General features: G+C 37.2%; 1 protein-coding gene across 4 annotated transcripts in view; it reads left to right on the plus strand.

Annotated features, from left to right (window-relative positions):
• The window catches only part of Golim4 (golgi integral membrane protein 4), an 86,091-nt gene extending 77,911 nt beyond the window's left edge, over positions 1–8,180 (plus strand). For 2 of the 4 annotated variants that reach the window (XM_074073841.1, XM_074073839.1), the window contains 2 exons: positions 6,121–6,201; positions 6,496–8,180. In XM_074073841.1, the coding sequence (XP_073929942.1) occupies positions 6,121–6,201; positions 6,496–6,642 (228 nt within the window). In that variant the 3' untranslated portion in view covers positions 6,643–8,180. The remainder of the gene's footprint in view (positions 1–6,120; positions 6,202–6,495) is intronic. The other 2 variants (XM_074073842.1, XM_074073840.1) reach the window with 1 other exon arrangement.
• Positions 8,181–15,582: the final 7,402 nt, after the last annotated feature.

Consider the following 15,582-nt stretch of genomic DNA (forward strand, 5'->3'; position numbering starts at 1 on the left):
GGACTACAGCATGTAGATTCTCCATGGATGCCCAGTGAGTTTTTCTTCTTCCCAGTGTAACTTGTCCTCCCATTCCATGAGCATCCACCATTCAGCCTGTGTTGTACTTTTTGGTCTTTCCTGAGTTGATGAGTATTTGAATCTCCCCATCTTTCTATCATTCCCAGGTCTTCCCTAGAGAGGGGAGAGAAATGCTTATCCATACCATTCAAGCAGTAGTGACAGGCAGAGAGGAAGCACTCAGCAAACTGCAGAAAAATGAGACAAGTGGAGTGGAAAGGCATATGTTGTTGTTTCTCATTGTGTGTGTGTGTGTGTGTCTGAGATGGCATTTGTGGCAGCACTGAAAATTTATGAAATTCTGTGTAAATACATCCTCCTCTCCTTTAAACCTGAATGCTCCAACTGCCCCACTAACTACTGCACCATAGGCTGATAACTGCTGTCAGTTTCCCTCCCTCCCACTTAGTCTTGCCATCAGCATTTGTTCCCCGGGAGGAATTACATCCTACAAGGGCCACACATGTCAGAGGTACAGGTCAGATACAGACTCAATTGTGGGAGCACAGCACCTAACATAAGAGTGATTTTAGGGAATTTGTACTACCCCTACCTTCTTTGATCTTAGTATGGCAGTGTTATCTTTCTAAGACTTGAAAGTGGTGATTATTGACCTACAGTCCTTGCTTATTTGTTTGCTCTTGTCAGAGTGAAAGACATCCCTACATTTTGTTCTCCTCATGTTGCTTATATTCCATACATTTTATCTACTTTTGAGCAAAGAATACATACCATAACATTGTCAAAAGTGCTGTGTCGTTTTTGAAGTTATTTAAATCTTACAAAATCTGTAGACTAAATGATTAGTTGAAAAGTCCAAATCCCTTTCTCCAGCATAACAGAAAACAGAGTATTCTGAACACTTAGGAAAGAGAAAGTTGAAGATCATTTGTTCACCTTCTGTGGCCAGATAAGGCACATGCACCCCCATGAGATTGAGCCTGTGAGTCATGCATCAGGAAACTTCGATCGGTAGAACCTCTTCTGTTAAACGCTGCTCAGCAAGCAGTGGTTCCTGTCATTGTAGCTGACACTGCTGAAGAGCTTTTGTTTTTCACATGCCACCCACTTTGTGGGAATCCTAGAATTCTTGACTACTTAAGGTTTAGACTACTGGTTCCTGGCCCAGTACATAGCATCCTCCATGAGTAAAACAAAAGTGTTTAACACCAATGGCAAGACAGAGTAGCTCACCAAAGCCCATTTCAACACTGATCTGTTTTGCTTTGTTTCAACCATTTACTAAACTTGTTAAAAAATTTTTTGGTGATACTGGGGTTTGAACTCAGGGCCTCACATTTGCTCTACAACCACTCTACCACTTGAGCCACACTACAAGCCCTTTTTACTTTAGTCATTTTTCAGATTGGGTCTCTTGCCTAGAGTCAGCCTCTCAGATGAGCTCCTCCTATGTATGACTCCCACATAGCTCATATTAACTTGTATTACAGCTATACACCACCATGCCTAGCATATTTGTTGAGCTAAGGTCTTGCTAACTTTTTGCTGGGGCTGACTTCAAGCTGAGAACTTCCCCATCTCCGCCTCCCAGGTAGCTGGGACTATAGGCATGAGCCACTATACCCAGCCCACTTTCTAAATTTAACCCTATCACTTAGGGCTCATTTCCCAAATGCCTACAACATTAGATTTCAGTAGATAAAACTCAGGAATGAGTAACAGTGTTGGGAAATCTTTGACAAAGCATCAGTTCAGCTTTAGCAAAATACTAAGGAGGATGAGGGATAGAACACATAATTGCTGTGTCTGCATTATAAAAGGATAACATTTGGCTCCTGGCTATTATTCTAAGCATATTTTAAAGATCACTTAGAAACACTGTATCATTTTGATCTTTTCTAATAATGATTTTAAGATGACTTTGAATTTCCTTTGCTCCAAACATGAAGATTATATTACTAACAAAATGTATATTTAGGAATATATTGTCTATATGGCTGGAAAATTACACAATATTCATTAGTGTGTCCCCTAAATTAACAAGTGACTTAAATCAGTGGTTGCCAACTGAGATTATAATGACAATTGGTAAACAAACTGAGTTCTTTACAATAGATCCCAAGAGAGGAGAGAAAAAGTTTGTGGAAGTGTGATTATCTCATAAGCCAGAGACATTCTTAACTCCTGTGACTCTAGGAGGTAGTCTTAGTCTTTGCCTTGACCAAGAATCACCATAAAGAGTTTGTGAAAATATAAATCCCTACATCAAACCAACCCTTGGAAATTTTGATGTCCTGTGAGTAGAACATAGGAACCAGAGTTCTTCAAAAGCATCCACTTGCCACCTCCAGCCAATGCTACTGTTTCAGGAACATCCCATTTACATGAACAGTTCAAGGTGCAGATGGCCTTTGGGAAGTGTGAGCTTCCTAAACTACATGTAGAAAGCTGTGTGTCTGGGCCCATTGGCTGAAGACATTGTCACCCATGCCTTAAAAGGATCCGTGATTCTCAAACCCACATACAGAGAAAACTAAAGGTCATTGATTACTACCCAAGCCTTTTATTTTATGCATAAGAAATTTGAGCTTCAGAGAGGTTAGTTAAAAAGTTTAAGGCCATAAGTTTGATACTTATTGTTAGAATCATAATTGGAGCTCCCCCCTCCCAGTACTGACTTTAACGGATGACATGATTAAGTGTAGCAGGCATGGTAGCGTGTTGGGGAGAGTTTTTCTTGATAGAAATCAGTTAGCTCAGGAAGACTGTGGAACTAAGAAGTCACCATTCTTGTAACCTTCAATTAAAACAATCAGTTTAAGCTATAGTGGATTATGTCACTGGATGAATAGAGGCCAAGGAACTTCATGAGGAAAGGAGCAGGCTGTCACCATCTGAGCTTGCTGAGCAATCACAGCCTTAGTGAAAGTAGGACCAAAAAAATTACGTACCTCCTGATGTAATGAAAATATGAAATATTCTGCATCACCTCTGAAATACCCTTGTTTATTATATTGGTTAGAAATATTGAGGTGCTGCCATGATCACAAATCAGACACATGCTCGGAAGTTGTTGGGTAAGGCAAAATTTACTTCTGCAGAAGGGTGCATGTGTGTCTCTGACCTAAGTCAGGCAAGCCAGCACACATACAGGGTGGGGAATTGTCCCTGTTTTATCCCTTATGCTTATGCAGGACTGCCCCTTTGCTCTAAGAAGGGAGCTCGGGTTCACAGTCTTTATGATTGACTAAGGTTGAGGTTTAAGGGAGAGTATAGGGGAAGAGCAGACATGACTGGAGAGTATGGACAGAAACTTAATTTGGTTGGTGTACTTGAAGGCAAAGAGGTGACTCATAAGGTGGGAATTCTAGGATTCTGGGGAAAATGAGGCTTATAATGACTGACCTGAAATGGCAGCACCAAGTACATAATTAACCTCTGGAATTCACTCACATCTTTAGGTTAGCTTCCATATACAGAAAATGTGGGAGATCCAGGGATGAGTGAAATGATACCTTAGAGAGTAATATGAATCCAGAATGGCGTTTTTCCTATAGGACAAGTTGATAGCATTGAGGAGAAAAGAATGGAGGAAAGCCCATGTTATGATAGCCTGTATTTTTAGATCATGATTGGAACAGACTGACTATAAACAAATTCTATTAAGATATACAGAAAAGAGTTCATGCGGAGTAGACATCAGAAGATAGCATGGACTTATTGATGTTATCAGGTGTGATAAGAGCATGAGTATACAAGGTGTACAATGCTTTTAGAGATGTATACTCTGATATGTGAAATTACATGGTATCTAGAATTTGAAAGAATAATGTAGTAGAAAAATAGAAATGTCACAGATGATGTAAGTATGGCAATATTGAGATAACATTTGAACATTGGTGATATGGTTAAGAGACTTATTGAATGATTTTTCTTCATTGACATGTGCTTGAAGATTTTGATTAAAAAAAGAAAAAGTTTAGTTTCAGGTATGGTAGCATATGCCTATAGTCATAGCACTTAGGAGGCAGAGACAGGGTGACCAGGAAGCTTGACGGCAGCCTGGGTTATATAGTCCAGATTTTGGTAACTTTCTGTCTGACTCCACAGTATATGTAAGAAATTGGCAAAATGTAGCTTGTGGCCTATTTTATAAATGAAGTTTTCCTGGAACACAGGCCTATTTGTTTGTATTTTGTTCAAAGCTATTTTTATGCTACATTGGTAGATTTATATAGTTGTAACAGAGACATTGTGGCCCAGAAACTGTAAATAATTACTAACTGATCCTTACCATAAATAGTTTGCTTCCTGATTTATATATTCCTCCCACCACACTGCATAGTTTCAAGGCAATTCGTTTTCATTCTTAACTAACCTCTGCTTCATGTTCACAAGTAATGTTTGGCATGAAAGAGTATGGAAGACATGTCTTTGTTCGTCACAATAGACAGAGACACTTCAGTTTAATAGTGTTTCAATTACTCAGACCTCAATGTAGTCTGCAGTAAGCCCTTCCGTGTCTTCATCCCAATGTCCTGTGGAATGTTCCTATGAGGTTTCGTGACTAGTGGCAAAAAGGCACCATGGACCTGATAGAGCCTTAAGATGAGACCAGGGGTATTTTTAGCTCACTCATCCATGAAATGGGACTATAAAAGATACTCAGTGCCTCTGTCCTCAAATTGTATTTATTTAGGACTAATGTAGTTTAGGGCTAGTTATGTGTCCTGCTAATCCTAGACTGTTAAAAGAAAATCATGAACACTTGACTCCGTCTTGGGTATCTGTAAAAAGTCACCTTTGTAGGCTCCTGACAGGCCAAGTTCAATCCAAGCTCCTCTGGGAGGCTGTCGTTCATTGTCTCACTGGGACTGGACACCTTGAGGCAATCCTTACATTTTTTCTCCTTAATTATAGCCCTTTCATACTTTCAAATTCTTGTCTATTTCTAACATTTTTCAATAGCCACTGTTCCCCAACTCTTCCAAAAAAAAAGAAAAATCAGGTAGCTTTTGTGTATTCAAGAGAACTTAATCCAATAGCATGATACTGGAAGAAATTAGGCTTCCTTTCGGTTCCAGAGCTCTACTTTATGTCTAAGTGATGTTCAGCAATTTTTAAAAATATATTCAAATAACTTAAATCTTTCAGTATATGTACAGTTTTCAAAATAGTTGACATAGATAACTTTCAGAAGAAAAAGCTACCCAATATTTTTATGATATGTGATCATTAAGTAAAGATAATTTATTAAAACATTTGGATACTTTCTTCAATTTGCATTTTGAGATAATAATTGGGATCAGTAAAACAGTAGTAATATTTATGGACATAAAGGAAAACTAAAACAGAAATGTTGGGTTAGCGCACTAAATAGAGGTAGGGATGTGAAAGAGCTTGATCTTTCATTGAAGAAATTTAAGTGATTGTGTTCTACTTTCTAGACATTGAGCCAGAGAAATTTATTCTTAATCATGAAATAGGTACATCAATTTTCTATTTCATTGATATAGGCAGTGGCATCTTTTTTGTTCCTTTACTGAGGAGATTTTTTTCTGGTACTGAGATTTGAACTCAGGACCTTGCACATAGATGAGATATTTTTGCATTTATTTATTTATTCACTCAAAGAACCTTTCATTCAACAATATTTATTAACCAATTCTACTGTGTCTGCTGTGCATCTAGTTTGTTGAAGACAGTGTGGGTAAGACAGGTAGTCCTGCCTTTATAGAACTTATATTCTATCAGACTTGCAAGTTTCCACAGTTCTCCCATTTGGAAAAGAGGGCCGTTTAATTTTAGAAGCTGAATTTCTTCAGGGGAAGTCCTTGAAAAATTAACCCTTATCCAAAGAAATCAGAAATCCAAACACAAAGGTCTGAGACTCAGAATCAATCACATTGGTTTTGGTTATAGGTACGTAACATATTCTTCATACCTTATGGACAAGTCAAACTTTTTACCTTCACCTTTTTCAAATTTATTTTCAGTTCAATTTTGTTTCTGCTACTTTGAACTTTGTGGAAGCCAAAACATGTTGTTGCAAGTACTTAAATAGTGAGCGCATCACCCAGTATTTGTGGTTTATTTTAGGTTCAGGAAGATTTGACTGAAAAGAAAAAAAGGGAACTGGAGCACAATGCTGAAGAGACCTATGGTGAAAATGATGAAAATGTATGTGTAGGCTGCGTAATCTGTGGAGCACTTGTGTGGGGTGCATGCCCATGCCTGCTACACAGGAAGTATATGTGTGCACTTGGGACAGGCACCAACAGGGCATTCCCCACACCTCAAAGGTTCCATTGAGGGCCACGCAAAATTAGGAAAAGTGACAGTATAAAGATTAGGAGAGGCTATGACACTGTTGCAGAGATCATTTTTCTTTACTAAAAAAAATAAATGAATTTCTTTTGTTAAAGAGAATTATTCATCAGCACCCTGACTCTTACTTTTTCTTTTAACTTTAAGGGTGATGATAAAAACAATGATGGAGAAGAGCAAGAACCTCGAGATGCCACCCGCCTTAAAGGCAGAGAGGAACACTATGAAGAGGAGGAAGAGGAAGAAGATGGGGCAGCTGTTGCTGAGAAATCACATCGGAGAGCTGAAATGTAGCTGTGCCAATTTCCAGGTGATACTCAGCCAACAAGTTTTTCAAGCTGCTCTAAAATAAACCTGCCTACTGAACTCTAGAATATTTAAATACAAAAAAATAAGGGTTTAGACTTTTTTAACTTTTGTATTAGAAATGCTTCTACATTTATATGAAAATATTTTGGTAACTTAGGTTAGAATATCTTTTATAGTCAAGCGAAACATGAACAAGCAGAAAAACAATAAAGCATACCTTAGGCTCTGAATCTCATTTCTCATAAATCCTGTGAGGTTGGAAAGAGTGTTGCTTTTGTGTATGTTCTAACTTGTTACCTTTATGCCTTCTAGTTTCCAGGTGTTCTGCTATCTGCCTTAGATAAAACACAGGATTTAAAATAAAAAGTACTGAAAAATGCTGTGCACACTTTGAGGAGGGTGGCTAGCTTATTAACTGTTGCTTTTCTGACATTCTTATGTATAGTTATAATAGAATTTTCACTTGTCTGTGTATGTTTAGAATGAAATCCATGTAGATAGAGTGACATGCAATTGGAAAATTTTTGTTTTAAAGATAGTTTCTCAAATGTTTCAGATCAGTTAGAAAAATGTTTGCCTTTTCCTTAAAACCACAACTGTTCTGCTTGAGTGGAATTGAATTTAAAAGTGGGATAATTCAAAAACTCATGTACAAGTATCCCAGACTTAGTCTGGTGGTTTGGTATTAGAAATGTATGATACATCCATGTATTAATGTTTCTGAGGGACTGATAACTTGTCAAAATACTAACTTAGTATGTATGTGTGCTGTTTTCTATGTGAGCACCCATTCACCTTGTCTTTGTCCTGAGTCACCTATTAATATCAGTGTCTGGTTCTCCACAGTAAAATGTATCTCTCCTGTAATCTGTGTTCCTCAAAGTATGATCACTTCAATGACAATTATCAATAAGAAGGCATGCAATGCAGTAGGATTATTTTACAAAACCGTTTGATGAAATATATAAGACCTTCATGGCTTTTCTGCATGCTGGAAATTGGTCTTCCTTTTTCCTACACACAAGGCATTTTAATGACTATGAATTATAACTGATCCTTTAAAATGATGAAACTCAATAGTCAAACTTTTCCCATGAAATGAAGACATATTTCAGTTGCAATCATAAATATTTAATAGGCTATATAATTCATATATTTGTGGTTTTAAAATAATCCTTTCAAAGTAACAAAAATTTCATATTCTACCATTATTGTATGAATGTAATTTTGTGTTTTAATAACCATACTTGTGTGGTTTTGATTATCCCAGTTGAGTAATTGTTTAGGTACACATAGAAATGTTTTGCTCAAATGTATCTCAGATTTCTAATAATCATAAATCAAATCTTACCTTTATGTATAAAAATCCCTTATGTAATGTAAAATGTATAATATTGTACATAACATTCAGAATACAATTATTTTGGTAAATTAGTTTGTATTTTTAATGTTTCTGTTGCAGTATTTAATTATTTGAAACATACTGAAAGGTGGTAATAGTCAATAAAGCTATAAAAAACAAATGATAAATCTTTTAAATTACATAATTTCTTATTAGTTTCTAACATTTCTCGTATAAAGAAAATTTTAATAGATACCAATATTAATTAATGAATTAAGAAATTTCTTTCCCATCCTGTTCCTTTTTTTACTTGGATTGGCACTTAATTTTTCCCCCTACCTAAAGAAAGAGCTGAGAATTTTTATTGTATTTGAGCTGGTTCTAGAGGAAGAAAAAACTACAACAGAAAATATGGGAGAATGTCATGTGCACACCCACAATAAACAAAAAATTATTAAATCCTCTCCTCCCCCAAAAAGCAGCAGTCACAAGTCATTCTACTTATATACAGGAACAAGTTAGAGGTGATCTAACATCCAATGTTTAGAGGAGAACTAAGCCTGAGCTGATTTACCCAAATGACCTGAACAGAAATAAAATATCTTGGATTTATCTTGCCAATTAGTATGACTTTGGGTACAACCAAAAGTCAAAAAATTTGGTACCAGTAACTTAATCAGAAGGAAACAAAAGCACATTTATTAGGGACAAGTACAAAATACTAGTATATATGCAATGACTGGTTATTTGATAACTTAGGTTAGAATGTATTTATATTCAAGCTAAACATGAACAAGAAGAAAAACAGTAAGACATACCTAAGACTCCGAATCTAAGTAAAGATGTAGGAGTAAACAGCATGATCTTAGAGGTGCCGGTGACTCACTCTTACAAGGGAGTATTGTTGACATACATTTCATAGCTTCATAGCAACCAAGAGTGCATGAATGGAATATGCTTTAATCCTTATGGTTCTCCTGTAAGGTTGATGGAATCTCCACAGCTAAAGAGCTTTGTCTTCTGGAGTGTTTGACATTGTTTATCTATTAGGAGTTCTTCATTTTATATTTGTTTTTAGCTCCTCAATTACTTTGTTGATTTTATAGCATGTTGCACAGCCATTAAAAACAGTGAGTCAGGTCAGTTTCTCTTCAGGAACATCTTCTGATGACTTGTTCTGTCTGTTCCTAGTTTCCTTCTTAGCATCATGGCTACCTAATCTTTTCACAAGGTCTGTATCTCATGCCTCCGCCTTAAATCTTTGTACTCTTCAGATTTTGTGTTGGAGACCTTGTTTCTCTTTCACCCTTTCCCTGCCCCAGGTCTCCTACTTCATTTCTGCAGCTAATTTTCAGTGTCTTATTCTACCTTAAAATAGTAATTTTCAAACTGAATTTGCCCTCTTTACCACCTAAAATCTGCCTCTCATTCTAGGTTCTGTATCTCACTTCATTAAATTTTTCCAAAGAGAGTCATAAAATTTATCTTTAGTTCTGTCTTCCCACTCCACAGCTGCTACTGAAATATCTTCAGATTTGCTCCCTTCTCTCCATACCTGCCTGTCTTTACTTGGACAGTTTCTTAACTCAGCTCCTCATTTATTTGCTCGCAGTCCCTAAAAACTGTGTACTGTGATTTATCTACTGATAATACTAACATCATCCCCTTATAAAATTATTTAACAAATTGCTATTTTGTGTGGGAAAAATTCCAAACTTAACATGACCTACATAATTCTTCATGGTCTGGCTCATCTTCCCTCTTTAGTCTTATACTGTAACACTAACCCATATTAAATGTGATTTATCTTTATCAAGTACTTTCTTCTCCTAATGTCTTGGCAACCAACCTTGACACCAGAGTCTGGATTGAAAGTTGGCTAACAGAGCCAATAATATTGCACTGTCTCTTAAAAAGTGCATGATCCAAGACAGGCACTTGACCCAAGACACCAACTTGATTCCTTTCTGGAATTTTTTGTCAGAAAGTAACCCTTGATGATATTCCTGTATGCTGTGTGCAGATTTTTATTCTGAGCTATCTTTTCATGGATATTTTCATAGCAAACTACCTTAATAGCTAGAGATAACTCCCTCTGCTTCAGAAGGCAGATTTGTTCTCTGGCTTACATAATAAAGATGACATCTCCCTTCAGAGTAAAGTTTCGACAGGTTTACCAGCAGATCCATATATAATGAGGCCTTCCTAAGATCTGGAATGTTATATGCAACATCTACTTACGTTCTCCATGAAACCAGCAGCACCTGGCATGAACATGAAGTGTTCGTTCTGCCTACTGCTCAATGAGAATCAAAGTCCTGTACCTAACTCAGCAGCATACTCAGTTTCTAGCCAGCATCCAAGAAACTATAACAAACTAACTTGTTAGATTACAAGGTGGGTAAATTCTCATACCCTGCACAATTCTTAGTATTTTTGCAGAACAGAGTAAGTAGAAAATCTCTTGTCCCCTTTCTCTCCAATGACAAAGCTACTGTTTGATGAATTCAGCTTCCAGTGTCCCTCTACTTAGCTATATGGATGAAATAATCACAAACGTAGAGAACAAATCTAACCCATAGAAAGGCAAAGCTAGAGGCAGAGATAAAGAGCATTGTGGCATTTTTACATTTCCTACCTCTTTCCATGTCTGAGGCCAGCCAAACCTATTCACCGGTTAGACATAAACCAGAAAATCCCACCTTGTTTGACCTCATTGGAGTCAAATTTATGTCACTTTCCACCAGAAGATTCTTGATTAATTCCTCAATAATAATATCTTTAAATCATCACGCTCAACATACTGTGATAAACTTGCAATATAACCTCCCTCGGGAACACTATTCAACATTCATTTACTCTGCCCTCTTTTGCCTGGATGATTGCTTTGGATCACATCTTAGGTACCAGTTCTTCTGGGAAGGGTCTTTCTGACATTCAGCCCACTCCTGAGTCTAAGTTGCATATCTCCTCTGTCTTCTTATAGCACCCTACCATCCATTTTGCATCATAGAGTATAGCAGTCGCATACAAACTTACCTATATTCTCCTTGGCTCTGAGATGGAAGAGCCATATTTTTCTTATTCATTGTTGTATATAAAGCCCTGGCATTAGTAAAGATAGATCTTCAATAAATATTTGCTAAATGAATATCTTTTAATACTTTTCATCTGTGAAAGTGAAATACTGATCATTTCAAGATCATATCACAAATAAGTGGCAGAGTTAAGAATTATTCCCAGGTGAATCTGATTCTACCATTAGTTCCAAATACATACAGGGTTGCTTGGATCATTATTCAATGTCAAGATGTAAGTTTCATATGTTAAGAAAGTATGTATTAAATTTTGCAATAACCAATCCTAAGAGAGTGAAAAAGAACAAGTGAAGTCTCAACCACAGTATTTGAAGAGGAACCAGAAAATCAGAATTACTTGAACTAAGAGAGAGAAAGAGTCTGTCTTTCATGCATTAGTTTTGGCATGAAGAATAAAGGATTTCTTGAGACACAGGTGAATGGAGATGTAAAATCTAGATAGGTTTTCAAATCAGAATATTCTTAAGAATCATGCCTAACTTGATGAATTGGTGTTACATCTCTTAGAAATTCCTTGTCTTTCAGACTGTTGTGAGAGGGCCAGTTGATATAGTTGAGAAGGCTCTGTACTTATCCACTGGTTGTTCTTTTACCTGCACACCATCACCTTTGCTGCCCCAGTCTCTTTAACCACACGAATGGGACCAGTCTTTGTACCCCTTTTTTGAGGCCATGCAGACTAAAGGAAAAGAGTCATGTCCCAAAGGAGCCCTACTGCTTCTTTGGAATTTCTACACTGAAGCAGGATGAGAGAAATGCCTGCTGGCTGCTTTGGTGATGGCATGAAACATGTTTGTCTTGAGCTGCCAGGAGTCATACTCCTCATTTCATAGAGATAACCCTGCTGCAGCAGAAAAGAATAAAGCCAAGCATGGAAAAAAGAACAGGAAATAGGGAAAAAGAAGGGAGGGGAAGAAAGGGGAAAAGGAGAGAGTTGATCAACTCTTTCCTGGTAAACAAGAAAACAGTGGTATTCAAATTCTCAGGTTCTGGCTTCATTTGATTTTTCTTGCCAATAAATCTCCCTCTTGCTTTTTTTTTTTTCAAAACTCATTTGAGGTTCTTTTCTTTTTTGTGGGACTGGGATTTGAACTCTGGTTTGAAGTTCTTTAAACCCAATAAAGAAGACTGACTTCGGTACTATGTTTTCTAGGGGAAAAACCAGGTCAGTGTGAAAAGGAAATACTTTTAACTTTTAGTCATATTGCCCCCCCCCGAACATAGAAAGTTTATATAAATAATTACACGCTTTTTCCTAAGCAATCACTTTTCATCTTGGATCTGTCATTGAGGGCCAGAAAATCTATGGTAAGATTTTAGGGATTATTGTAATGAAGTTATGAACACTTATATATCTCCATTCTTTATTCTACACCCAAGATAGACAAACTTTTTCTACAATGGCCAAGTAGTAAATCATTTAGTCTTTTCAGACCAAAGGGCCTCTCTGGAACTTAGTTAGCTCAAGAGTTTTATAGTGATAGTTTCCAGAAACAACACATAAAGGAATAAGCCCGGCTATGCTCCAATAAAACTTTATTTACATAAACAGAAAGCAGATACCTGATCTATACAGTCCAAATGCTGTAGTAAAAACAATTATTTCTATAGAAAATATAGGATTTCAACGTTCTCAGGCATTAAGGCCTTTCTTATAATCCCTTCTATTTTTAGTTGGCAAGCATTCAATATTTTCTTTGCTGCATTTGTACACTATTTTAGGTAATTGGAAATGAAATATTTTGTCCTTTACTGTTTTTCCTGACCTTGTTCTCACCATTCCCTGTATGTTACTAATGGAGCTTGAAATTAAATGTCATTTCTGTTTATCTGTTAACACATTTTTGTTTATCTATTAACACATACACAGCATTCCTCAGAAAGTACATGCCTTCTAAAGAACTGGTTGATTGGAAAACATGGGCTTGAACAAGATTAGATGACATCCTTTGATCTGGTATGACCTTTCTTCTTTTAAGATTTAAAGTACGGTATCAATTACAGTGGGTACCCATTCAGCCATTACATCAGCCAAATTTGTTGTATCAACTATGAGCGTTCTTTTTTTTTTTTTTTTGGTAGGTGTTTGATTTCTGACCCTAGTGGAATTAGACTTTTTTTTTTTTTAGAAAGACAATGAAAATACCTTATGTAGTCTCTTAAACCTAGCTAGTTATCTGGATTTAAAATTTGTTCACAAAATTTTTGATAGTCTTCGCTTCAAGAGATAGAGCCTCTCCTTCCCTTGAATGTAGACTAGACTTATTTATTGACAAATAAAAGTTAATAGACATAATCATGTGGGACTCAGAGACTCTGGAGGAAGCTAGGTGCCATGTCAGTAGTGTTTTCAAACAGACTTATAGTGAGCCTTGTATCCACAGCAAGGGAACTGGCCTTTGGCCAGTAGCCAGTGAGCTTGGAGAAGATCCTCCAGCCCCAGTCAAGCCTTCAGATGGACTGCAACTTTATCAGGACCTCATCAGAATCTCTGAGCCAGACCACCCAGATAAGTTATCCCAGATTCCTGGTCCATACAAAGGATGAGAAAATCATCCTTTTACTCTTTAAGGTTTTGAAGTAATTAGGTACACAAGAACTATCTCACTGATCTAAACAGTGTTTATAGTTCAAAGGGGAGAGGACAGTGCTGAAGATGACGTGCAGCTGAATGGTATAACTGGGCATCTAGCCAGTTGCTCTGCTGGAAGTCAGGCCTTGACGTGGTTAGTAAGGGAAGATGGAGTTCAACATAATGAATTTAATAAATTTAAGCCAATTTATTTGTTTAAAATTGTTAGATAATTTTTAACAGATATTAGTAGCCTCTCAACCTTTGCTAAATACCTGGTGAGCTTTTAAAATGTCATTGCCAAAAGACTGAATTAATTGTTTTGGGATTCAGTTTGGGCATCAGACTTGTAAAGTTCCCTAGGTGACTGTAAAGCTCAGCCAAGAATGAGAGCTACTGCTTTATAAGTTATGAATTGGAAGGAGAAATTCTCCTGCCTCAATCTCTCTAAACCAGATGGTAAATTAAGCAAAGGAGAACAAATTTGCAAAGCAAATATTTTCAGACAAGTAGAAGCAAATACATAAAGTCTTCTGAAGACTCATTGTAGGAGCTAGTGGAGTGACTTAAGTGGTAGAGCACCTGCCTAGCAAGTGTGAGGCCATGAGTTCAAATGCTAGTACTGCCAAAATAAATGAAATTTAAAAATAAATGCAAAAAAAGACTCATTGCAGTTACAGCACCCTCTCTCCTTAGGCATTCCAGACATGAAGGATTGAGACATGAAGAATTTGTTTAGAACAGATCATATAATATTCCCAGGAACAGAGTTCTGCAAAACTTCTAGACAGCCCCTGTGCCTATGCCTTCCCTTCAGAAGCTTCTGTCCTTCTCTAAGAGGTACTGGGCTTACCAGATCTTCCTCCCTCTTGCTGAGAGAGTAGAGGTATCTATTTGATACCTCCTCCAGCTCGCCTACTTGTTTTAAACAGAAATTCCTCCATGAGAAAAGCCTTTGATGTCCATAATATATCTAACGAGAAAATGGTGAGTTGATATAAAGGTGGTAGAAGCTCTTGTAGTAGCAGCCTCTGGAATGTGAACTCTGATGGCAGCCCCAGTTTCTCTGTAATATGGCTGCATATTACAGTCACTGAGTGCTCTATTTTTTATCTGGAGTGTTCCTCAAAGGTCCATGTATCAAAGATTTGTTCCCCAGCCTGTGGCCACTAGGTGGGACCTAGTGGAAGTTATGTCATTGGAGCTATGCCCTAAAGGGGATATTGGGACTGCAGCCCCTTCCTGCCTTGCTTTGCTTCCCGTCCATCATTAGGTTAACAGGCTTACTCTGCCATCTTCTCCTTCAATGATATAATGTCCACATACCAGCCACAGGCCCAAAACAACAGAACCAAGTGACCCTAGACTGACACCTCTCAAATTATAAGCCACAATAAACCCTCCCTCTCTATAAATTGGTTATCTCAGAATTTTGTCACAGAGAAGGAAAACTGACTAACACACTGAGAAAATATTTTCAAAAGACCCAACCCCAGTCTAATTAAGTCAGAAGTTCTGAGGGCAGAACCTAGCACCGGTATTTTACAAAAGCTTCCCAGCAAATCATGATTGCCAGAGTAAGGGTGTGGGGGACATTGTGACTTCAAAGGTGGTAGAACCTACAAAGGAGTTTTTTGAGTAAGTTCTGACTGAGTATACAAACCTATGCATGTATTAAACCTCACAGAACTGTCCAGCAAAAGTAGATAAAAGATTGATATGATTGTATGATGATTTGAAAAATAACATCGTCATTCTTTCACAGGCCAATCTTCCACATCTGGTCTGTGCATTCACAATTAGGGCACCACCAGTTAACTTCCTCCATTATCTAACCTCCCCCATCTACATACATGCCCACACTCTTTCATATGAACACAGCACATTGCCTATGCTGAAGAATTTTTAAATAA

The sequence above is a fragment of the Castor canadensis genome, chromosome 5 (genome assembly GCF_047511655.1).
Source record: "Castor canadensis chromosome 5, mCasCan1.hap1v2, whole genome shotgun sequence".
NCBI classification, from domain to species: Eukaryota; Metazoa; Chordata; class Mammalia; order Rodentia; family Castoridae; genus Castor; species Castor canadensis.